The 26,286-nt window shown below is 43.0% G+C and overlaps 1 protein-coding gene across 1 annotated transcript in view; it reads right to left on the bottom strand.

Moving 5' to 3' along the window:
- NUP98 (nucleoporin 98 and 96 precursor) overlaps nt 1–26,286 on the bottom strand; it is a 1,998,548-nt gene that overhangs the window by 1,934,371 nt on the left and 37,891 nt on the right. Inside the window, exon 3 of the mRNA XM_044072823.1 lies at nt 10,455–10,685. Coding sequence (XP_043928758.1) covers nt 10,455–10,685 — 231 coding nt within the window. The remainder of the gene's footprint in view (nt 1–10,454; nt 10,686–26,286) is intronic.

Genomic DNA, 26,286 nt, shown 5'->3' with positions numbered 1-26,286 from the left:
AAACTTTGGATTTCTTCTGCAGCTTTATCCATGTGAGCATTATTCACAACTGAGTCACGTAAGATGACTCAGTCAAATGTGGTTTCGGTGAAGTCATCTCTGTCTTCAGAGATTCGGATAAGTGGGTCATCATTCATTAGAAGTAAACTTTTTTTTTATTATAGCATTTCAGAAAGTTATAGGGGTGCTAACTATACTTGCAATGACCAGGAGTGAAATGTCTGTAGATAAAGTAGCTGTTGTATTTATCTCCTGCAAAGGGCACCAGGGTATTTTCTGCTTTACAGGCCCAATACAGCAAGTGAAAGATATTGGAGCGAGTACGATAGCTATGCATTGGGATTGCAGGAAATCCTCCCCATCTAAACAAGGGAAGTTAAAGTACACGTTTTTATAAATAAACTTCATGTTCTATTATGGGATATTAATGGCTGGCCTGAGAAAGGCAAGATAAGAAAAATAACCGCTCAATCAGACCAAGGCAAATACTCACTTGACTAGAATGAAGCATTGTGAGTTTTAATTTAAGAGTACTTCGAAAAGCTTACCTGGCAGACTAATATGATTCTTGTAACAGAGGACAAGTTAAAGGCCAAGATAAGGAGATTTGTGGCAGTTAGGGCAGACATGAGGCTGGGGTGTAACTTGGATTCCATACACGTGCTTCTTAAATCTACTAGAAGAGGCCTCGACAGATTCTGGGAAAGCTGAACAACTTTCAACGGCGCCTACTGATTACGGGATGAGGGAGACTGGAATGTGTGTGATGCAAGAGAGGTTTCATTCGGCCCACAGCAGGGGGACTTGAGTTGAGAGGCGAGGTAGTTTAAAAAACAAATATAAATTTAATTGGATTTGAAGATATACAAACATTTATAAGTTGGCCCGATTTTTCTTACTGTTCCCTAGGTTTTAGAAATTGGGCTAGCTTGGATAGGCCTTACATCTCACAGTAACATCAATGTCTGATAAGTTATTACCCATCTCAGATCACACCCCAATTCAGTCATTTGACAGACTGAGAATACATGCACTGATGCTTTCCACTTTACTTGCTGAAGGTGGGTAGGTTTTGAGGCATATACCTCCCTGTGGATATAAATAAAATAGCAAGCTAGAACTTCAGTGTGACAACTGAAACAGGATCTCAGAATACCAAAAGTAATAAGGAACTGGGACTGTGGAAGAGAGAGCATTTATAACAAAGCACCAGAAAAGAAAAAGTGCCCAGAATAAGCAAGAAGGGAGTTCAGATGAGGAGACACAAGATGCACTAAAATTTGTACACAGGATTTCAGGCAGATCTGTCACAAAGTTGACCATCTTTGAAAACCCCCCTACACCCCAAATGATACTAGTGACAAGAGTAAAACAAAGGGTGGAAAGGACAACTGTAAAATTGAGATTTTCTCAAACTAGACAAATACTTAAGAATCCCCATCTGTGTATATATGTGTAATATATATATATATATATATATATATATATATATATATATATATATATATATATATATAAATTGTGCAGCCAAAAGCAGCTCTTCTCCAGTGCCTCAAAAGGGACGCATCTTGATATGGAATGGTCATTGATGACCACTTAAAACTCAAATATATCCTGCAAGTAACAAAAAACTCACCAAAAACCAGGCTCTGCTTATATCCTGCAAGTAACAAAAAACTCACCAAAAACCAGGCTCTGCTTATAAAACCTTTTCGGACAGACTGCAAGAAAAACTGCAACTGTGTAATAACTTCCAACCTTGCTTTAGGTCTCCTGTGCCTACCAACTTTAGCTCCATCCAATTTCCTAAGCTTGAACAATGTTAAGTTGCCTAAATATGCCTCAAATTTAATATGCAGAGGCAAACCACTGCACTCATGCGAACAAATTGGCTGGAACTCCCCCACGCACTGAAGTCTCAGGAAACTAAATCTGTAATAATTATCTACCAACCTAATTAATGTCCAGTCCTCAACAGTCAACCAACCTTATGCTTGTAACAGAACATTTCAAGCTACAATGAAGGCCTGCACTCTATACTTAACCCTAACTTAGGGTGCTGATCCCTTGCACCCCAAATGTACAGCAAAAAATGGAATAGGATCCTACTCCATCTTAAACTAAGCAGCCTAACTGTATTCAAAATCAGACTATGAAAAACACCTGATCAATATCTGGCTCTGCAGAGTTACCGTGGTGGATCACAAGTGCAATTACTCATCCCTCCCTCAAAACTACCCCTACCTAAGCTAGATCCAACGGCACTCCCTCTCCTTACCTAATATTTTCTCTGATTCTTTTTTCCATAGTCTACTAAAATTTCATACAAGTATACCACAATCAAGGTCCAGTTTCAAATATTGTTCACAATATTTATGACATTCCTAATAAATCAAATATTCTTATGTAAAAGAATTCTATGCCTGTAATTTGTAATATCCTCTGGGGTACTTTGTACAATTTTTGTTAACTGCAACATATCTGTGAATATTCATGAAACTGTGAAGTACTTTTAATAGAAATTTTCTCTCTGGGCCCCCACTGAAAAGGGCATGTTGCCCATACAGACTATGGCAGTAAAGAAATGCAAAGCAAACTAAATAAAATAAAAATCTGTAATGGGTGGTTCCAAGACTGAGCTCATGGAGGTCTTCTTGCAGAATTTAACCCTAGAAAAACATTGTTGGAGATGGATCCTCCACACTGACAGGTAGCCCAGTCAGAAGAAATTGAACTACTGGTAAAACTGAGCTCAGGCAAGTCTACTGTAGAGGACAGTTTGCCAGTGGAGCTGTGGTGATTGTCAAATTATCAGCATTTTTTCTTGACCCAGAAATTTAAAAGGATATCAAAAAGTAACTTTTCATATTTACCCTGGAAAAAGCTGGACAACAGTTGTGATTCCTAAAGACGGAAAAGGCCCAGGAGATCCAATGGCCTACACGCAGACATGCATCTTAAGGCACACAAGTTTTATGTCACTAATTGTGACTTGGGCAACTTCTAGTTAGTTCAAAATTTGGGAGACTCCACATTGTAAGATCAAACCCACTGTCAAATGATGTACGGATTTTCAAATTGGTCCAGGTTTTCTCATATCCATGAGGGCATGAGAAGGTAAAATATGCAAGTATGGCTGGCAGAAATTATGCCATGGTTCATAGGTTCATACTAGGCTATCTGCCCTGGGGCAATTATACGCCTAGCCCAATTCTGTATGGCTTACGCCACCCCTTGATTTGAGTATACTGTGCCCTTTTTAAGGTTTAGTTTACTGTGCCTCTGTCTAATAGTGACACGGAGTAATCCCTGGGACAAACCTACGATCCCCCATCCACTTATCGAGATTCTTCTTGAAGAGATTCAGTGAGGTGCTCTGCCTCACATGAACTGGAATTCTATTCCAGAGCGAAGGGAGCCTCTGGGTTATGAACCTGTCCCTCCAGCAAGTTCTATTTATTTCTGTGCTGAGGTTCAAGTCCCTCGAGCGTGTGGCTCTAAGGGATTTAGATTTACTGAGGTGGAGCATGTCCATTAATTCTGGATTTGACAGCTTTATATGTCAGGCATAGATTGCCTCGAAGTAGGCAGTATGCAACTGAGTAGAGCTGGAGTTTTTTTTAACCGAGCAGCATATGGCATCTGTTTGAGACCCTTGATCCTCTTGGTGAGATACTTTTGGGGTCTAATTGCTGCAGGTGTCGGGTAAGGTACATCCCAAAAGGGGCACTGTATTCTATGATGGGCCTGATGAGGGATGAATAAAGGGGCACGATTACCTCTCTTGATCTAGATGTGAAACCCTTCGTGATGAGGTGGGCTATGTAGAAGGTCTTTCTAACCACTTTGGCAATGTGGTTTTCAAAGGAGAGATTGCTATCAACTTGGGTCCCCGGGTCCCTAATAACTTTCTCTGTACTTAATGGGTTTCCGCCTATGTGGTAATTTGTGGGCACATTGCTTTTGCCAAAGGGTATGACTATACATTTTTTGGCATTTAGCTTTAAACCATGGCGCTGGCACCAGTTATCGGTCTCTGAGACCTTTTTGAAGGAGGTTTGTGTCAGCTGGAGAGTTGATTATGGCGCCCAGTTTGCAGTCATCTGCGAACTTGGTGAGCCATAGTCCTCCCACGTTTGCCTGTACCTCGGAAAAGTATATACCGAACAAGAGTGGTCCCAGGACAGAACCCTGTGGGACGCCACTTGTGACCGGTTTCGAGTCTGACATGGCTCCAGCAACTCTCACTCTGTGGGTTCTGTCTTTGAGCCAGTTTGCGACCCATCTTGTGACATAGGGGTTTATATTTAAGCTAGATAGCTTATCTACGATGCCCGAGTGGGGTATTGTGTCAAATGCCTTTGCAAGGTCCAAATAGGCTGTGTGGACTACCTTCCCTTCATCTATGGCTTTGGTGACTGTTTCAAAGAAGTCAACCAGGTTCAAAAGGCAGGATCTGCCCTTGACAAAGCTGAACTGGGTAGGATCTAGTGTCTGTAGGTCCCCAATGTCTTCGTTTATGAGCTCCATATGATCCTCTCCATAGCCGTGCAGACTAAGCTAGTCAGGCTTATGGGGCGATAGTTTCCAGGGTCCGTAGAGGCTCCACCTTTGTGGAGTGGGACCACTGTTTCTATACGCCATTCTGTGGGCACATATCCTGTAGTGAGGCTGAGATTGTATAGCCGTTTTATTTGAGGGATTAGTTCCTCTTGTAGTTCATGTAGGACGCAACCTGGGATGCCATCTGGTCCCATGGAAGCAGTGTTTTTTGCTTTGGAGAGGGCAGCCTTCACCTGAGCATCTGAGATGTTTGGGAGGCAGCCCTCTGCCGGGATAGATACTTGCTCTTTTGGGGGGGAGGGGGTGGAGAAGTTTGCACTGAACCTGTCTGCCAAGATATTGGCTATGTCTGTGGGTTCAGTGTATTTTTTGTCGTTTAGAATCAACTCGGAACAAGTCTGGGAGTTGCATCCCAGGTTTCTAACATAACTGAAAAAGCCTTATGATTGTCTTTGGTGTCCTGTGCAATTTTTCTCTCAAAGCTGGCCTTGGAGGATTTTATGAGGGATCGTAATTTTTTGCTAGTACTGATCAGAGATGCCTTCCCTATTAGGGATTTTGCTCTATCATGTAGTAGCTTCCTCCTTCTGTTGTACAGTTTATTTATGGCAGGGGTCCACCAGACTGGATGCCTGCCTTTGGATGATTGGGTCTTGGTTTTGTTTGGGATAGCATGATCCATGCATTCGTGGAGATGTCCGTAGAATGCATTTATATAGGATTCTGCAGTTTGGGCCGTAGTTTCCACTGGCCCTGGGGCCTTGAAGGATTCCACTTCGGAAGTGAGAAGTTCGCTTTTGAGAAGTTTTTCACTGTGGTTTTCTGGGCTGGGGGTGGGGTCGGGATGTGGACATCCAGTGAAATTAATTTATGGTCTGATCTTACCAATGAGGGATATACTTCTGGTGCGGAGCATAGAGTCCCCATGTTGGTAATGATCAGGTCTAGTATGTTGTCCCCTCTTGTGGGAGTGGTGACTAGTTGTTCCATAGCATTTGAGTTTATAATTTCCAGGAATCTTTGGGCTAAGGTGCTGGGGCTTGAGTAGTGCTCTCAGTCAATGTTTGGGTAGTTGAAGTCGCCCAATATAATGGTGTTCGGAGAGATCTTCATGTTCTCCAATGTTTTCAGGAAAGCAGAGTGGAATTCCTGGTCTGTAGGATGCTATAAACTGAAAAGCAGTCTTGCCCACTGTTAGTTGCACACGGATGGTCTCCGATACTTCGTGCAATGCCACTAACCTGGAGGTGTGGATATCCTTGATAAATATGGAAACTCCCTCCTTTTGTGGTTCGGTCTGGGTTTTGGGGCCGAAAAGCATGATATGAGGTATAGCCTGGTAGTGCTGGGGTGCTCTCTGGAGCCTTGAACCAGGTTTCTGTCACTGCACAGATATCGATGTTCTCCATACTGAGGAGAGCTTAGAGTGCATGCATCTTGAGGTTAAGACTTCTGGCATTTAGCAGCATTACCCTTAGTTTCTTGTTCCTTGTGCTGTCTATGGGGGTGGGTTTGACTTTTGAGCCTTGCCTAAAAAGGCACTATGGGGTGGCAAGAGCCTTTGCCAATATCCGAAAGCCCAGTGGTGACAGGTGCAAGCCGTCCCTAGCGAAGCAACGTGGCTTGTCGAGCATGTCATCCCAGGCTGACAGACACTGGATCCTCTTTGAATGACACCAAAATTTTAGCAAATTGTTAAAATCGATCATTTTGTCTTTGTACTGTGGCATAATTCTAGGTGAGGGTAAGATGCTGCTCAAGGTCAGGGTCATACCAGCCTGGGCTACATGATCAGAGAGCTCCTCTAGGTCTCTTTTCATGTAGTCCAGGGAGGTACGTCTCAGGTCATTCACACCAGCATGTACAATGACTGAGTCATATTTGTATTTGCTTTGGAGTGACCTGAGTGCTTGCGTTACGTGTCGGATCCTAGCACCCGACAGGCAGCTCACCGTGACCTTCTCTTTATTCAGCCTGGTGAGCGGGACGTCAGTGTGTCTTACAATAGAGTCACCTATAACAAGAGTATCAGGTGTGTTATTCAGCCTTAAGGGCTGTGGCTGCTTGGCACACTGACTTTGTGGGTTATGTGTTGTGTGTGTTTTGTTTTGAGGTAGCGTGTGCTTGGATGTCTGCTTTGGAGGTCTCTGTTGCTTAGGTAGATTTTTATTTAGAGCCTCCGAGTATGTTTTTGTGTATTTGTGTGTTTGGTTCGCTGATGTGGTGGGACTATGTGATACTGGAATTGTGTTGTGTGAGGTTACCTTCTCCTCCTGACTGGTTACACCAGTTTTGAGATGAGAGCTCAGCCTACAGTTTGGCTAAATAGTTGCATCTCTCACATATATCTGAACCTGTTTGGAGGAGAGGGTTGTCAGTGTACATGAGACAGTTGTAACTGCCTCAAAATTCCCAGATTCACCAGCTGGACTGGAGAGGAAACCATTGACTGACCTTTGGACATGCTAGAGTAATAGGGAAACTGAATTTAAGATGGACCAATAGAGGACAGGGTAATCGTAGAGAGTATAAGAGGAAGTAGTGCTTATGGTTTAATAGTGCTAACTTGTAGGACCAGTGAAGGGCATTAGAATGAGAATATGGTGTTTAAATTGAGATAGAGCAGTTCTAAGGGAAAAAGTGAAGAGCAGACTTTGTGGAGCCAGGAATAGTTTAAACCCAATTAGGCGGCGCAGCCCGCTGTTGCGCTATGCACAAAAACGTGCAAAACCGCGCAAAAGAGGGTTTTAGGAGAGGAAGATGGAGTTTTGGAATTGACCCAAAATGGCCAATAAAACTAGTTTCAAGTCAGTAACCACTCCCACAGGGGCAGGCAGGCTGCTCAATGTTTTTCACTGCCACTGAACAGAGAGACTTCCCTTTAGCCCAAGCAAAAAATGGCCGCACAGAAACTTACAGTTCAAGAACAGCAAGCCTGTAACTGAACTTTTTTAAATCTCAGAAAAGTGGTAAAAAAAGCAAGATTTTTTTTGTTTTTTCAGAGATAGCAGAGGTTCACAAGTATCAACAAGTTATAACAGTGCAGTAAATGACCCCACACAAGAGTGCTAGGCCAAAGACAGATAAAATGCAAGTTGAGAAAAAAAACGATTTTAAAAATAAGTGCAAACAGGAAATTCAGTAAACAGCTCTAGGTTGTGCTCTAAATACAGTTACGAATGCAGAAATCAAATTTAACAAGCCAGAAAATGCTCAAAATAGGTGGCTATGCAGAAAAACTTAGCAAATAAACAGAGGAAAAATACTTAAAATCTCAAAAGTGGCTCCTTTCTTCTCTCAGCGTTTTCTCCTCGGTGGGTGCTTCGCCAACAAGCCTGAAAAGACGCCAAAACCACGAAGCAACCAGGTTTTAAGAGGAAGATGAAGGAGTTTTGGAATTGACCCAAAATGGCCAATAAAACTACAGTTTCAAGTCAGTAACCACTCCCACAGGGGCAGGCTGCTCAATGTTTTTCACTGCCACTGATCAGAGAGACTTCCCTTTAGCCCAAGCAAACAATGGCCTCACAGAAACTTACAAACAGTTCAAGAACAGCAAGCCTGTAACTGAACTTTTTTAAATCTCAGAAAAGTGGGAAAAAATATATTTTTTTTGTTTTTTCAGAGATAGCAGAGGTTCACAAGTATCAACAAGTTATAACAGTGCAGTAAATGACCCCACACAAGAGTGCTAGGCCAAAGACAGATAAAATGCAAGGTTTGAGAAAAAAACGATTTTAAAAATAAGTGCAAACAGGAAATTCAGTAAACAGCTCTAGGTTGTGCTCTAAATACAGTTACTAATGCAGAAATCAAATTTAACAAGCCAGAAAATGCTCAAAATAGGCGGCTATGCAGAAAAACTTAGCAAATAAACAGAGGAAAAATACTTAAAATCTCAAAAGTGGCTCCTTTCTTCTCAGCGTTTTCTCCTCTTGGTGGGTGCTTCACCAACAGCCAACAAGCCTGTTGGCAGCTCATGAGATGTACGAGGACACTAGGTAAAATTTTAAAAGCAATTTTACAGGCTACTTCAATGAATGGACTGAAAAATCTAAAGTCCCATTGGTCTTGTACATAGGGCCAGGCTTATTTCTATATCTAAAAGCATATTTTTGGAGACTACATACAGGAAGTTCAAAAAGTGCTTAATAGGGAGGGGCAGTACCAGAAAGTCCAAGGAAAGTTGTACTTACCTCAAGAAAGAGTAAAGCACTTGCCCTACTCAACTTAAAGGAATACTTTGAAGCAATTCAACTGAAGCTGTTATTACTTCAGAACTACCCTACCTAACCTAGATCTAATGGTGCTCTTCCTCCCCTTAACCAGTATTCTCTCTGCTTCTTTTTCCACACTCTAATCTTACCCTAAAATTTCATACTTCAAGTGGACCACATTTAAGGTCCCTTTTCAGCAGGTGGCAATCTGATAAGGGTTAACCCAAGGATTTAGGCAAAATTCATAGCAAGCAGAGGAATTCCCCTTTAAGAGTCTTACAGCAGAAGTAGTGCAAAGACTATACAAAGAAGTCAAGTCTCACCATCGGAACTGGGGAGTTGCTCCCAACAGAGGTTAAATGTACGGGGCACGGGAAGAGATCTACACAGCCGGGTGCCGTAGCTATAGTTGGAACAAAAGATCCAAGCTCGTGGGAGCAAGTAGCGAGTCCTTAAGTAGGAAGCCAAAGTGAGATTTAACTTAACAGGAACAAATTATGTACTTGGGTCTAGTTAATGAGCAGTAAGCACTCAGAGAATTTGGTGACCAAGGAAAAATGCCTGCCCTGGTAAAATTCATATTGGAATCTAAGACTACTGAGGCATCAGCTAAAGGCGTGATCAGTAGAGGATACAAGGTTCTCCAAACAGATTTTAGGGCCATGCTGCAGTCTGTAAAATAACTCGGGAAGGTTAGTGAATAAGGCCTACTCCTAGGAGCAATGAAGGGAGAGATTTGTCAGGCACTCTCGGTACTCCACAAAGTACAAAAGGTTTAGAATATTTGGACACAAGTGTTTACATGGATACTTTTACACCCCAGCAAAGTTTCTCAAGATACTTCCAGGTATGCTGGTTCATTGAAGATTTACCGATCAAGAGACTGGGGTCTGGCAACTTACGCTCTGGGAATGCCAGGCAAAACCTGGATGGGACAGTGGAGAAACTAACAGGGGTACAAAACATAACGAAGAGGTTTTCTTTTAGGCTACTCACCAGAATTGTAGACTAGTAAAATATTCTGTTAATTATGACTATGGTTGCTAAAAGATAACTAAGAAATGGAATCTAAGGGAACTCCCGTGATTTAGACGCAACATAATTAATTATGCAAGAAATTAAATATATGGAACTCATGTCTATATCCAAGGACAGGGAGAGGTACATCATAAGGAAATGGAATCAATACACCCTAAAAGCTGAAGGATTTCTATAACTGAAGCAACAGCTCAGAGGTGTTGTCTATTATCAGCAGGTTAAGAACCCAGGTGCTCTACATTAACTACATTCAGTGAAAAAAGACAACTGGTGATAATGAATACAATATGTGAAGCTGCAGAAAAGGTGGAAGGCTTGCAAGTGAAATGTATATAGTTAAATATGCTCAACATTTTTTATAACCTGTGTATATAGTTAAAGGCTGGTTAGTCTAGTGTTTCTTCCACATTACTTTTATAGGACTGTACAATTCTCAAAAACTACTTGAAAAAGATACAAAAAATCTGATCAGAAGACTATACAAAAAGTTTAGTGCAGCATAAAATCAATGGATAAAATGTGCAAGTTCATTACAACTATTTTATTATGAATCTATAAAACTGAGAAACAAGTACAAGAACTTTTTAATTCTTATAAGAACAGAAGTTGCTCTATTAAAAAAAAATGCTGACATACTTGTTCCAAAACCAGCTTTATTTGCTCCAAATGAAAAGCCAGGGTTGGTGTTTGCAGCTCCAAACAAGCTTGTAGATGCACTTGACGTGGCAGTGGAGGTACCAAATAAACTTCCAGGTGCTCCTATTGGATTTTGGGGTCCTTTTCTACCAGCCTGATAATCTTCAAAACGCAATTCCTTGTTTAGAAAGGAAACAAATGAATCACGTTGCATTTTACTAACAAACTTCCCTACATCAGCAAATTAATGGTAAAAGTTAAGAAATTCTGACAGTAAAGTTACAGAAACCTTTCAATTCAGTTACAGCTCATCCATGCACATGCAGTATTGAGTTATTCCCAACATCCTTCCAAAGGGTAATAGAAGATTTAGAGATTTTTCCATACTTGTGGAATTGAAATAACTTTTCCTCTACTCCTTACATTAACCCTACATCATCTCTAGAAAATAATGTCTTCGTTCAAAAGAAATGAGTGCTTCTCTCAGGCTTTAAAGTAGAGCTGAAATTCTTAAACTCCACAAATCTGCAAAAGTAATTAGTGCAAACTCTAATGCAAAAACCAAGGAAAAAATGCTCCTGCAGGAGCTATGAAATGGCATGCATGGAATATGAATTGTGATTCCACTTCTTTTAACAGCATAGCACAAAAAAAAAGTTGTAAAGTAGCTCCCACACCACTCACATTGCAGTTTTTCCCCTAGAGAGGGAACACTGCATAAAAAAAAACACCTATTTGCCTTGGCACACCTTAAACAGATGCATGTACTGTAGAAAATGAAACATAATTCAATGAAGTTCATAAACAATTCTAACTTGTTTACATAGAAGCCTCTGCAGAAAAAAAATGAATACAGATTCTGGAAGCAACACTTAGGAATCAGGAAGAAGGTAAAAGAAAATTATAGCAAACAAAAAGCATTGCATGACAGCCTCGTGGAAGACCAACCTGCTGAAAATTCTGATTGCCAACTCAAAGTAGAGGCAGGGATGTTCTAGTACATTACCAGAAATATCGGACACAGGAAAACCCACATTACAGACAGTTTAGAGACGGAATAAAATATGAGGCAGCCCATAAATTACACTTCTGGGGGGAGGGGCAGAAACTTCATTCTAACAGCCATCCCCAGCACCCCAAGTCCACAGATTCAGCTGACTGCTTCAAAAACAAAGCACCAGTTGCTTAAAGAATTGTAATTCATATCGAGCTTTTTTTTTTTTTTAAGACTTAATTTTACAAAACTACTTGCATACGTTAGGTGGCTTTTCTATTTGTCACAGAGGAGTTTCCAGCAATGTTAGTTTTAAACATACAGTCTTGGAAATGTTGCAGAATGCAAACTTTTAAATGGTTATTCCAGCCCCATTAATGTTATCGACAAATGCCAGACTCTGTAGAATGCTTAAATTTATTTTAACAAGATATTTCGATAAATGGAAATGTAAGACTGTATGGGATAAAAATCACTAAAAGGTAAGGAAAATAACATACAAGGGATAGCCAGTAAACCAATCTTCTTTTTTGCCTCCAGACTGCAGCCATAGCTCCCAAAGATTAAGAACACCACCTGTCTAGTGCTGCCTCAATCCAGTGACGGGGGTAGAAGGATGGTATCTAGGAGGAGGTTCTAAGTAGAGAAAGGTGAATAAGGTACCCACCCCCAGCAAAGGGCACAGATCAAAAAATGTAAACCGGAAACACACGTCTACCCTAATAGACAGTGTGCAACTTTAACATCTGATGTCTTTTCCATCCACTCCTTAACTGATGTGACAAAGCACTCAGTTACTTAGCTCCACGAGTGGTCTCATGTGGAAACAAATAGACAGTGCTCTTGGTGGTTTATGCAAGGCCAAGCATTTCTGCTTGTAAACATAACAGATGCAGTCAACCATCTAGCCAAGGTAACCTTTGACACGTCTTGACCTGCCTTGGCTTCAGAAAATGAAGCAAACAATTGGTCTGACTTCATGAAAGGCTTGGTTCGATGAAGACAAACTTATGTGCACATCCAATACATGAAGCATGTATTCTCCTTTATTTGAAAAACTCTGAAAGTCTGGTAGACTAATATTCAGATTAACTACACAGACATCACTCACTAGGTAAAAAGGAGAAGGTGGTATGTAAAGAAATTCTATCCTTATGGAAGATCATACATGAACATTGAGAAGACAGGGCTTGGACTCTGACACCCTTCAATTTGAAGTAACTGCTACCAAGAAAGGCTTTCCTAGTCAAATTTTAAATCCACCTTGGCAGCATATTCAAAAGGAGCATAGGTTAATGCTTGTAGCAAGACAGTTAAGTCCTAAGGGGCAGTAGGATCATTGAGTGCAGATCTAAAGGAAAAAGGTATTACTCAGGAAAGCTTTACAGAACTTGAGTGTGGCTAAGAAGCTTTTTCTCTCTCCAACAAGGAAGTTTGAGATCACCAACTAGCTGATCCTCCACAGTTGAACTACTAGCCTCATTATGGAAATCTTAAGCAAGAAAATCTAATACTGCTAATAGACTAGCTGAAAAGGGATCTAAATTTCTACACAAAGCCTAAATGAAGACTTTCCACTTAGCTTTGTAAACTTTCCTAGTGGATGGCTTCTATAAGAATATGTACCACTTGGGAGGAAATCCTAGACAGACTAGCCATTGATGGAAGCAAAGAAACCATGCAATTAGGTTTAGGGCTCAAATGTCTGGATGAAGCATTTCAGAGAGATAGATAGGCGATCTGGACTGACTCAGCATCCAAGGAGAGTGTACCAGATGAGGCCAGAGAAAGGGAAACTACACCTGTCGAGGCCAGAATGGGACAATGAGAATGACTGACATTGCAATGTAATGCTTTCTGCAGAAATTTCAGCATTAGATGAGATGGTGGGAAGGGATATAGGGAAAGTACAGTTTTGTACCTACCATAAATGTAGATGTTCGAAGATCCACATTGCTGCAGTCCTTACACTTGGGTAGTCCTCTGTCCTCGGTCGGCCCGAATATCAAAGTATAAGGCTGACGTCGGTCAAGGCGCATTTGACTGACATCAGGACGTCAGGGTACAAATGCGCATGACCGACGTCATATCCTCAGTCTTTTCTTGCCCCAGATGTCAGAAGACCCTAAAAATAAAGGTCAAAACCAAAAGACAGCAAACCACCAACCATCCTAGCACTAAAAATATGTACAATATATACAATATACCTCATATTGACAACCCAACCACCGCCTCTAACTACAGAGGGGAAGGAGGGAGGGTAAATTGGACTGCAGCAATGTGGATCTTCGAACATCTACATTTATGGTAGGTACAAAACTGTACTATGTTCTTCATCTCACATTGCTGCAGTCCTTACACTTGGGTAGAATCCCAAAGCAGAGGTAAGGGAGGATGGCCAAACTATAAGGAAGCAGGAGCTGCCAAAATGCCCTGCAAAACAGCAGTGGCAAAACCAGCCCTGGATTTAGAGTAAAGTGGTAGGTGATAATGCCTAGAGAAAGTATGCACTGAACTCCAAGTAGCTGCCTCCAAAATATCCTTAGTTGCCACCCCTCAAAAGCTGTCAAGTGGCAGTAGCCCTAGTGGAATGAGGCCTAATCCCAGCTGGAATCTCCTTGCCATGATGGGAATAACAGAAAGCAATGCAAAACCCAATCCACTTAGAAATAGTTTGTTTTGACACAGGCTTGCCCTGAGAACTCAAAGCAAAAGAAACAAATAACTGCTGAGACTGCCTGAACCCTTTAGTTCTGTCCAAATAATATCGCAACTGTCTGTGTACATCTAAAGTGTGCAAAATCTTTTCCCTTTATTCTGGGATTTGCATAAAAGTAGGCAAATGAATAGTTTGGTTTAAAGCCACACTAGAAACCACTTTAGGCATAAAGGAAGGATTAGTACGCAAAGATACCCTATCCTTATGGAAAATTAAGAAAGGCTCAACCGCCATAAGGGCCTGCAACTCAGAAACCCTTCTTGCAGAGGTAATAGTCAACAAAAAAGCAGTCTTCCATGATAAAAACTTTAATTCAGTAGTAGCTGCAGGCTCAAAAGGTTGTAGAGTGAGTTTCTCCAACACAAAATTGAGATCCCAAGCAGGAGTAGGAGCTCTTCGGGGGTCTTATATTCTTTGCCCCTCTAAGAAATTGCTTGAACAAAGGATGAGAAAACAATGGTGGGTCACAATCATAGTGAGCCAAAATTGCTGCAGCATGAACCTTAATAGAAGAGAAGGACAAACCTTTGTCCAGTAACTCAGTAAGATATTGAAGAGCCACACTTAAATTAGGCTCAGAAACATCAAAATCCTTTGCTGCACTCCAAAATAAAAATCTCTTCCATTTATCTGCGTACACTTTCCTTGTACTAGGCCTTCTAGCTTCCAAAATAACATTCAAAACTTGCTGTGGAAGTGGAGGCCCACTATGGTTCAAAACAGAATATGCCAGGCTGTTAGGTGCAGAGAGTGAAGCTTGACATTGAGCAGATGACTGTCCTCCTGAGACAACAGGTGTGGAATCAAGGCAAAGGCCATGGAGGCTTCCGTACCAGGCTTCTCAGTAATGGGTACCAATGCTGTCGAGGCCAATCTGGAGCTATCAAAATCATCCTTGGCTTGTCTTGTCTGGCCTTTAGTAGTACCTTTGGGAGGAGAGGCAGAGGCGGAAAGGCATACACATGAAGATTGCTCCAATTGAAGGAAAGAGCATCCACTTTCCAAGCTGTGGGATGAAACCTTTTGTGCAAAACTTTGGCAGCTGGTGGTTTAGTGGAGAAGCGAACAGATCTATGTCTGGAGTTCCCCATGACACTGTCAATTTCTGAAATACATGAGGATCCAATTTCCACTGTGGGGATCCATAATTCGCCTGCTCAACACATCTGCTAAGGAGTTCTGTGCTCCCGCAGAAGCCTTGCCTGAAGATTGAGCTGTAAACTGAGAGCAGTCTCCCACAAAATCATTGCTTGCCTGCATAGAGGATAAGAATGCCCCTTGCTTGTTGATGTACCACATGACAGTTGTGTTGTCTGTTAGAATCAACACCTGCCCTGGAAGAAGTAAATCCTTGAAAGCTATTAATGCAAACTGGACTGCTAACATCTCCTTCAAGTTGATATGTAGATGTTGTAGTCTGGCAGGCCACTTGTCTTGTATCCACTTTCCATTTAGATGAGCTCCCAAGCTTTGTCTGAGGCATCTGTCGTTAAAATCTGACTCTCCTCTGGCCGGGTCACAGAGAGTCCCTTGTTTAGGTGACATTCCTGAGCCCACCACAAAAATTCCTTTTGAATGCAAGGTATTATTTGAATGACAGTGTCCAGATCCTGGCAGTGCTGTGTCCATACATTTTGAGATACCATTGTAGCTTCCTCATATGCAGTTTGGCATTGGGAAGCACCAGAATACAAGATGCCATGAACCCTAAGGCTTGAAGGAATGTCCTTGCAGTCAGCCCGGACTGATGAGATAGTTGATGGAAGTAAAGGGAAAGATTCTTTGTTTGTCCGGGTCAAAAGGCCATCTGGGATGCTGTATTCAGTCTTACACCCAGAAAGCACATGTCCTGAGAGGGTACTAGACTGGACTTTATTTCGCTCACAGAATACCCCAGGCATCCTAGCACTGCTATCACATATTCCAAATGATGAAGAAGCTTGTCCCTTCCTTGAGCCAGAATCAGGCAATCGTCCAAATAAGGATAGATCTGTATTCCTTTAGCCTGAAGAAAGCTATCACTGAGCCAGAACTTTCGTGAACACTCTGGGCAGTAGATAAGCCAAAGGGCAATGCAGAGAACTGATAGTGAGAAGTCCCAGCTCGAAACGCAGATACTTCCTGCAACTTAGTCTGATAGGAACATGAAGGTAAGCCTCCTTGAGATCCAAAGTTACCATCCAATGATCTTTGCCCAGCAGAGGTAAAAGCTGCTGTAACGTCAACATTTTGAACTTGGGAATGTCTAGATAAGTGTTGAGGATAGATAAATCCAAAATTGGTCTCCACGTGTTCCCCTTCTTTGGTACTAGGAACAGGCGAGAATAAAATCCTAGGCCCACTTCTGGCATAGGGACCGGCTGTATGGCCCCTATTTGGAGTAACAGAGAAATTTGCTTGTGAGCCTCTATTCTTTGTTGAGGAGGAACGTCTGGCATGCCTTTGAAAGGAGGCAAGGTATGGAAATAAAACCTGTAACCGTGGTGTATGATATCCAATACCCATCTGTCTTGGGTAATTAAACTCCAATTTTTTTGAAAAGTGCCAACCTTCCTCCCAAAGGTGCTGCCAGACGAGAAGGCTCTGGCAGCTGAAAAGGTAGGTCATTGGGTCTGTTTACGAAAGGACTGACCCCTGCCCTCACCAAGACTGTGCAGGAGAACTCCCTGTTCTAGGCCTGAAAGAGCCCTGAGCTCTGCCCCTGCCACGTCTAGATCTACCCCTAGACTGGGAATCATAAGAAGGATACGTCCACCCCTTAGTAGGCCAATTTCTACTAAACTTTGGAGGCTGAACCTGCAAAAAATCTTTAACAGTCTGCATAGACTTAGCCTTTTCTTCCATTTTCTTTAAAACTGCCTCAACAGGAGAACCAAACAACACATCAGATTGTAAAGGAGCATCTAAAATCCTTGTTTTAACATGGTCAGATAAATTTTGATCCCTCAGCCAGGCGTGCCTGCGAAGAACTGACCCAGTGGCAGCCACCCTAGACGAGGCCTGTACAGCATCAAAACCACATTGCAAAGAATGCTTACCCACCTGTTCAGAAACATGTACTAAATCTTGCAACTCTTTACAATCAATACCTTCCGCCAGAGCATCAACCTTAGACTTCAGTTGTGAAAGGAGATAGTTTTGGTATTTCAACATGTGAAACTGGCAATTCAAAGCCCTCATAGCTAGAGTGGAAGAAGTATAAACTTTCTTTCCCCATCTATCCAAGGCCCTGGCCTCTATCTGCAGGAACCGGATTCTTGACAACAGAAGCCTTAACACCTTTAGGCCCCTGGCTAACAGTTTCTGGGTCTGCCCTAGGACTCTTAAAAAGATACTTATGAGTTTCAGGCACCCTGTAATACCTATCCGGTTTAACAGGAGCAGGAGGCAAAGAATCAGGATTAAGAGAAGCCTCTGTAAAAACATCTTCCACTACATCCAAAACAGGAGGTATAGCCAAAGGCCTATGCTGGGGTAAAACAAAATTCCTAAGCCTTTTCCTGGAATCAGAGAAGTCCTGACCTTCCCACTTAAAATGCTCCCTCATGGAATGAAGAGTTTCTGAAAAGAAAAATCCTCAGGAGGAGAAGCAGAAGGAGTAGAATCATCCACATCAGAATCAGAATAAGGAGAGTACTCCTGCAAGTCTTCAGCCAAGACTCTGAAACATCCAAGCCTGCTCAAAACTCCCTAGCTCAGCCTCCACCCTAGGTCTCTTATCAGGAGGGGGCAAAGAACCCCTAATCAAAGTAATCAAATCTTCTGCCATTTTAAGCATATGCTTCTTGGGCAAAGTTCCTGAAGAACTAGGGGTGACACCAACTGAAGCTAAACCTGGCCTGCCTCTGGGAGAAGCCTTGGAAACAGAAGGAGAGGACCTAACCACCCTAGGCAGGGAGGGGAGTATAGTAACCTGAGAAGCCCCATCAGCCTGACCTGCCTCCTGAGAGGCCACATCCTGCAATAACAAAGTCTCTCCCTGGGATCCCAAAGAAACCTCCGTGGAACCACCGCTCCACCGACACCTCTAAAGAACCGCGTCCGGACGGACGGTTCTTCTAGCCTAGGCTTAACTGCTTTTGTCCTTGCGCTTCTTCGAAGAAGCGGGCCGGAGCATCCGACGGCATTTTATAATTGCACCGCTTCAAGACTAACCCGCACAATCTAATCTTCTTTATAGTGCGCTTATTGAATCTAGCACAAGAGCGACACCCAACAACGCCGTGCTCAGGCCCTAAACAAGGAATACACAAAGTATGATAGTCTCTATGCGGTATCTGTTTCCCACAAGAAATACAATTATTCACTTTTCTGACATCCGTAAACCACTGAGGCAAGAAAAACTAAAATATTCCCAACGGGTACTTAGCCAACTTTGACTCTGTCTGAAACTCAAATCGAACAATTTCAGAACGCCAACCGCACTTGCAACGCTGCTTCTGCATCGGACCATGCAGCAAAAAAGACTGAGGATATGACGTCGGTCATGCGCATTTGTACCCTGACGTCCTGATGTCAGTCAAATGCGCCTTGACCGACGTCAGCCTTATACTTTGATATTCGGGCCGACCGAGGACAGCGGACTACCCAAGTGTAAGGACTGCAGCAATGTGAGATGAAGAACATCTGGAAGGCCAATGAATCACAGCATCTCTCTGGGATCCCCCCCCCCTTCAAAGGCATCAGAACAAAGAACTTCCTGCATTTGGAAGGAGAAGCAAAAAAATCGCAGCATGGCTGATGCCAACAATGAAAAATTTGTGATGCCACTGTTGAGTTGAGAGACCACTTATAAAGAATGCATCTGTTCAGCTTGTCCACTAGAACATTGCTTATCTCCAATATGTGCATTGCTATCAGAAAGCAGATGGAAAATATTGCCAACTGCTACACACTCACTGCTTCTCAATGGGTAGGAGTGTGCTCCCCCCCTTTGTTTGTTGATGAACCAGGCTACTGGCATGTTAATGGTCTGGACAGAAGTCAACCCTAGAAAAAAGGACATCCTGAAAAGCCTGCAATGCTAGAAGACTGCCCTCATCTGCAAGGCACTGATTTGAAGATTGGCCTCTGATGTTATCCATGTGAACTGGATCTTTCAAAAGTAAAGCCCCCACCCACCCTACCTGGGAAGTATCTGTGGTCACTGTGGCTTTGGGAGAGGGAGGAACTAAGGGACAGTCTGCAACACACCTGCAGACTGAATCCACCAAGTAACATGTCTGCAGATCTTCGTTAAAAGGATTGGAAAAGACTACGGCTGGGTTATTATGAACCACTGGATTGCTGATGTCCACTACAGCACACAATTACCTTGCCAAAGGGACCTTAGTAATGGGAGGATGTCATTAATCCTAGAAGTTAAAGAATTAGTTTGGCTGGCAGCATCTGATGGGAAAGGAGTTGTAGGTTTTGCTTTAAGAGTGAATGACCCGTTATCCCACTACCCCTGCAATTTGAATAGTTGTGTCCAATGTGCTCCTATGAACTCCAGAACCTGTACTAGGGAAAACTGATTTGTCCTGGTTTACAGTAATTCCTAGGATGGAGCATAACTGAAGCAAATAGTTTTGGCTGGCCTGGACTAGCAGAGACCTGGTAGGAACACTAAAGAGACAGTTGTCCAGATACAGGAACACCCAGAACTTTCACAGTCGGAAAGGAAGAGAACTTTCACAGTCGGAAAGGAAGAGAACTTTCACAGTCGGAAAGGAAGAGAACTTTCACAGTCGGAAAGGAAGAGAACTTTCACAGTCGGAAAGGAAGAGAACTTTCACAGTCGGAAAGGAAGAGAACTTTCACAGTCGGAAAGGAAGAGAACTTTCACAGTCGGAAAGGAAGAGAACTTTCACAGTCGGAAAGGAAGAGAACTTTCACAGTCGGAAAGGAAGAGAACTTTCACAGTCGGAAAAGGAAGAGAACTTTCACAGTCGGAAAGGAAGAGAACTTTCACAGTCGGAAAAGGAAGAGAACTTTCACAGTCGGAAAGGAAGAGAACTTTCACAGTCGGAAAAGGAAGAGAACTTTCAGTCGGAAAAGGAAGAGAACTTTCACAGTCGGAAAAGGAAGAGAACTTTCACAGTCGGAAAGGAACAATGACTGCTATGCATTCAGAGACCGCCTGGGGTGCTGTGATGCCAAAGGACAGGGCCCAGAACTGAAAATGAATGGTGCCCAGCTGGAAGCAGAGGAACCCCCTGGAGCCCTTGTCCATTTTGAAGTGGGAGTACACGTCCTGAAGGTCTGTTGAACACATCTAATCTCCCTTCCTTAGAAGGGGGAGGATGGACTGTACCATTCGGAACTTTGCTTACCCAGAATACTGATTCAAGTGGCTGAGGTCCAAAATTGGCCTTGGGTCCCCCATTCTTTTCTGGAACTAAAAAGAATCTCAAATAAGTTCTGAACCCTTACTGGTCTGGTGGGACCTCTTGGCTGGCATGCTTGTCTAAGTTTTTTTTTTTTTTTTCTCTCTCTATAGATCTCCACTGCTGCTTTTCTGTAAGAGGGTGACACGTTGGGAAGTTTCTTTCACAGTGGGGGTAAACAGAGAAGGGGAAGGTAATAGCCTCTGGTAACGGTCAGCATCCAGACATCTTTGGTGACTGATATCCAGGCTTCTGGATGGAGAGAAGTGCCTCCCCCCACCACCGACTGCAGCAGTCTGGCAACCATTACATCGTGCTGATAAATCCTCTTGAAGAACAGAACCATGATACCTTGATTTTGCTGGTCTCCTCTGTCACAAGGGCAACATTTACTGTTAGAATACTCCTTTTCTGCCTTTGGGGGGTGTAGATAAACGTGGGTGTATATACCTTTAAGAAGCTACCCAAGGGCTTCCACAAATGTATAAATACTGAGCACGTGGGAACCAGACTGCCATTTTGTAGCTAGCTGTTGAAATGTAAGCATGTATAAAAGTCTGTATTAACTAGCTTGTTCGTATTTAAATGATGATATCCATCCTATGTTTCTACATATTAAAGCATCTAAAAGAAACCCCAAGCCTTCCTGTCGTATGTTCGAGATGAATGAGCAACATGGTGTCAGAAGTGTCATGTCTAAAAAAAGACATGGTGCAGACACACGCAACTAATATAAAAGAGTGAATCTCTAAAATGTGTAAACTTCACAAAACAGGTCAGAAACAAATTTCAGATATTAAAAAACTTGCTTGGCACTTTCTTTTTTGCATAATATGAAACTGGGCATACAGAGCATTCTAAATGATATTTGCATAAACAGATACTTACGATAGATAAAAATATTCAAATTATTACGTAAAATGTTTGAAATACAGTCTAAATTGCATAAAACAAATAACTGGAAACTACCACATTTTCACAAAGCATGTATTTTTCGTATTAAGTAAAGACACCAGAGTTACAAGTGTTTGCATGTTTGTGCAGCATTACAATAAAGCTATTTCACAAAAGTGCAGCCATTACAGGGCATATTTCACAGAGTACAGCTAGTACACATTTTGCAAGTATTTTGAACAGTTTACTGTGAATCTGAATGTTATTACAAGCTCTCACAACAGTTTCTACATACCCAGTTACAAGGGCCATATTTTCACCGTTTGTGTATACTTTGTGGGCAAGGCAGACAGATTTTGAAAACTCAGTCCACTTGTGTTTGACAGCAATATTGATGAGAACTGGAGTGGGTTTCAGAAAGAGCATCACATTTTCATACAGGCTGCACTTTGATAAAGATGACCGCACACAGGCATTTATTTTTTTAATTTAGTGGGTCAGAAGCCTAAGAAAGGGAATGCTCATTTGTGTATGCACCAGCTATCTATACAGGTGAAGGGGAAAGTCATATTGTTGTACAGTCTGAGTCAAGGGAAGACCCACAGTGCTTAATTTAAAAAAACATGCAACCCCCTGACAAATGTTACGAAGGGATCAAAAACCTGGTGAAAATGTTGCAGCATATATAACTAACCTGAAAAATAAAGCGAAAAAGTACAGTTGTGTACACTTACCATAGATGTAGATGTTAGAGTGTATCCACTGCTGCAGTCATCACACTTGGGTTATCCTGCCAGGGGTAGCCCTCAGTCGGCCTGAATACCAGAGGCTTAGTATTTCTGCGTCTTTTGCTGTCGCTCCAGGACTGACGTCAGATCAGTGGTATAAAAAACAGGCAGCAGACGCCATTATATCAGTTTTTCTTGCCCCAAATGTTAGAAGCCCCCAAAAAGGGAGCTAGGTTATGGTGGAACACCACCACCACTAGTAGAAAGTAAATACCAAAAAGCCCTGTAAAGAGTGAGGGGGGACCACAGACAAGGGGGGGTGGAGGGTGGAAAACCAGAACTGCAACAGTGAATACACTCAGACATCTACATTTATGGTAGATGTATACACAACTGTACTATGTTTGTGTTTCACTGTTGCAGTCATCACATTTGGGTTGATACCCAAAGCTGAACGGGTGGAGGCAGTCAAGTAGAGTTGGGGTTGGCTAGTATGCCCTGCAGGACTGAGGTTGCAAAGCCTGTCCTTGATTTGGAAAAAAGGGGCAGGTGGTAATGCTTGGTGAAGGTATGAACAGAACTCCATGTTGCAGCTTCCAGGATGTCCCTGGTAGGGATCCCTCTGAGAAAGGCTGCAGAGGTGGCAGTTGCCCTAGTGGAATGTGTTCTGACCCCCTGTGGGGGTGGTTTCCGGTGGTGTTTGTAACAGAAATGGATACAGTGTGTTATCCATTTGGAAATGGTTTGTTTTGATATGGCCTTGCCCTCTGCCCCTGGTGCAAAGCTGACTAGTAACTGGTCAGATTTCCTAAAGGGCTTAGTCCTATCCAGGCAGGATCCGAGCTGTCTGTGCACATCTAAAGAGTGCGGGATCCTTTCCCTTATTTTGAGGTTTAGGGAAAAAGATGGGCAAATGAACAGATTGGTTGAGACCCACACTGGACACCACTTTAGACATGAAAGTTGGGTTAGTCCTGAGGGAGACCCTGTCAGCATGAAAAATGAAGGGTTCCACAGCCATGAGTGCTTGTAGCTCAGACACTCCTAGCTGAACTGATTACCAGAAACAAGGCTGTATTCCAAGAGAGGAATTTTAACTCTGCTGAAGCTGCAGGCTCAAAGGTGGGTAGCGTGAGCTTTTCCAACACAAAATTAAAGGTCCCAGGCAGGGGTAGGGGCTCTTCTGGGTGGTCTTAAGTTAAGCCCTCTAAGAAACTGCTTGATGAGATGGTGTGAAAAGAGAGCTGGCTCTGTGCTGTTATGAGCAGAGATGGCAGAGGCATGGATTTTAATAGAAAAAAAAGGATAGGCCTCTGAAGTAGGTCTGCTAGGTAATCCAGGATGAGAGGTAAGGAGGGCTATGCTGGTTCAGCTCCTTTAGCCTGGATCCAGGAACAATACTTTTTCCACTTGTCAGCATAGGATTTTCTAGTGCTGGGTCGTCTGGCTTCATGTACAATGTCCAAGACCTGCTTGCTTAGGCTGGCCACTGAAGGAGACGTCAAGGAATAAGCCAGGGTGCCAGGTTCAGGGTCTGCAATTGTGGATGCAAGAACTCTCCCCCTCCTGCTGAGTTGGAATCTGAGGGAAGTGCCATGGAGACAATGGTGACAGACTGCACAGTAGTGGGTACCAGTTTTGTTGTGGCCAGTCTGGGGCAATCAAGGTTGCCCTTGGTCTTTCCTCCCTTATTTTGAGTAATACCCTTGTAAGAAGAGGTAGAGGGGGAAATGCATAGATCAAGAGGTTTACCCATTGGAAGGGTAGGGCATCCACTTTACAGGTCTTGCTGTGAGGTTCCCTGATGCAGAATTTGCTGAGCTGATTGTTGTGGGAGGCAAACCGGTCCACCTTCAGGGTACCCCATTTCTGGGTTACGAGGCTGAAGGTGTTGTGGTTTAACTGCCACTCATGTGGGTCTAGGAGATTTCCGCTTAAGATGTCTACCAGAGAATATTGGCTGCCTGGCAGGAATTGTGCTAGCAGGTGAATATGCAAGGCTGAGGCAGTGTTCCAAAGGGTCATGGCTAGCCTGCAGAGTGGTTAAGAGTGAGTTCCCTCCTGCTTGTTGATGTAACCACATCACTGTGTTGTCTGTTTTCATAGGTAGGTACTAGGCTATTGGCCCTAGGGTCTATATAAGCCTAGCCAAAAGGTACCCTGGCTTTCGCCACCCAAGAAAATTATTTTCCTGTGCCAATGTCTAGCAGAGCCACAGAAGTGACCCCAAGGGTGAATTTCCCATCTCCCATCCAATCAAGATTTTTCTTGAACAGTGGTAATGAGGAGCTGTTTGATACAGATAGGTAGTTTGTTCCAGAGTATGGGAAGTCTTTGGGACAGGAATCTATCCCTCCAGCATGTTCTGTTTACTGTGGTGACAAGGTTTAGGTCCCTAGAGCGTGTAGCTCAGAAGGATTGGGAATTAAGTGGAGCATGTCCAAAACCTCTGGGTTTGACATAGCTTTGTGTGTTGGGCAGAAATCACTCCTGAGTAGGTGATATGCGACGGATTAAAGCTGCAGTTTTTTGAGACTGTGTGTAGGGCATCTGAGGCTGGTAATCCTCAGAGGTATTTCTGCAGCCTTTCCAGTTGTAGATGTCTTGTGAGTTACATACCAAAAGGAGCATTGTACTCTGAGTCTGAGTGATGAGTAGAGGGGAACAATGACCTCTTTTTTCCTGGATGAGCAACCTTTTGTGATGTGTTCCATGAAGAAGGGTTTCCTGACTACTGTGGCAATGTGATCAAAGGAGAGACTACTGTCCACCTGTGTCCCAAGGTCTCTTATCACACTTTCAGTGTTAAGTAGACTACCGCCTATGTGGTAGTTCATGGGTACAGAGTTTTTTTTACCAAATGGGATGACTATGCACTTTTTGGCACTGAGCTTGAAGCCATGGCTTTGACACCAGGCATCTGTCTCAGCGAGGCCCTTTTGTAGGATGTCCACATCTTTTGGAGTTTTGATTATGGCTCCTAGTTTGCAATCATCTGCGAACTTAGCCAAAGATTTTCTGTGTTTGGTATCTACTTCGCTGAAGTACAGGCCAACAGGAGAGGACCTAGGACTGAACCCTGTGGCACTCCATTTGTCACTGCTCTGAAGTTGGATTTTGAGTCTGCTACTTTCACAGTGTGGGTTCTGTCAGTGATGCAGTTGGCAACCCATCTTGTGACATAGGGATTTATACCTAGTTTAGCGAGTTTATCTTTAATTCCAGAGTGGGGGATGGTGTTGAAAGCCTTGGCAAGATCTAGATATGCTGTGTGAACCACCTTCCCTCATCTACGCTTTGCTGACCGCTTCAAAGAAGTCTATGTTTTGATTAGTAAAGGGCCCCGAAGAGAGTAAGGGTCTGAAAGCTGTCAGAGCGTGCTGAGCAGCTAGCATCTATTTTTGGTTAATGTGCAGACAAATTTGATTTGGGCTCTAGTGGCCCTGAATGCACCTGCCGTCCAGGTGTGCACTCCAGGTCTGATGAGTGTCTGGGCGGCTTGGGGTTGCGAAAAGGTAAGTCCCTTGTGGTTGCATGCTGCTGCCCACCAAAGAAAATCTTTCCTTAGACAATCATAGGTATAATAGTTTCCATGTCCTGAGAATGTTGACACCAAAGGCTCCAAGTACTACTGAAGTTGCCTCATATGCAGTCTGGCATATGGAATTAGAAGAATGCAGGAGGCCATGAACCCTAGAGCTTGCAGGATCTTCCTTGCAGATAATTGGGTTCTGGTGGCAGGTTGAGAGAAGTAGCCTGTCAGATAGGCTTGTTTTTCTGGAGTAAGGAATGCATCTGGGATGCTGTGTCCAGGCTTGTTCCCAGGAATACAACTTCTGACTGGGGGACTAGTTTGGATTTCTTTTCGTTTAGTGTACCCCAGTGAGGTCCGGAGGTCCTTTATAAATGTCAGGTGCTGCAACAGCTTTTCCTGTCTGCCTATATCAGGCAGTCATCCAAGTAGGGGTAAATCTGAATATTTCTGTGTCTGCAAAAATAAATGGCTGGAGCCAGGCATTTTGTGAAAACTCTGGGAGCAGTGGACAGCCAAAGAGAAGTGCAGAGAACTGATAAAGCATATATACTGCCCTGAATTGTAAATATTTCCTGCAAGAGTCTGATCAGGTTG

Source organism: Protopterus annectens, chromosome 5.part1 (assembly GCF_019279795.1).
Source record: "Protopterus annectens isolate FY-2018-M chromosome 5.part1, PAN1.0, whole genome shotgun sequence".
Taxonomy (NCBI): domain Eukaryota; kingdom Metazoa; phylum Chordata; order Ceratodontiformes; family Protopteridae; genus Protopterus; species Protopterus annectens.
This window is presented reverse-complemented; position numbering and strand designations above follow the sequence as displayed.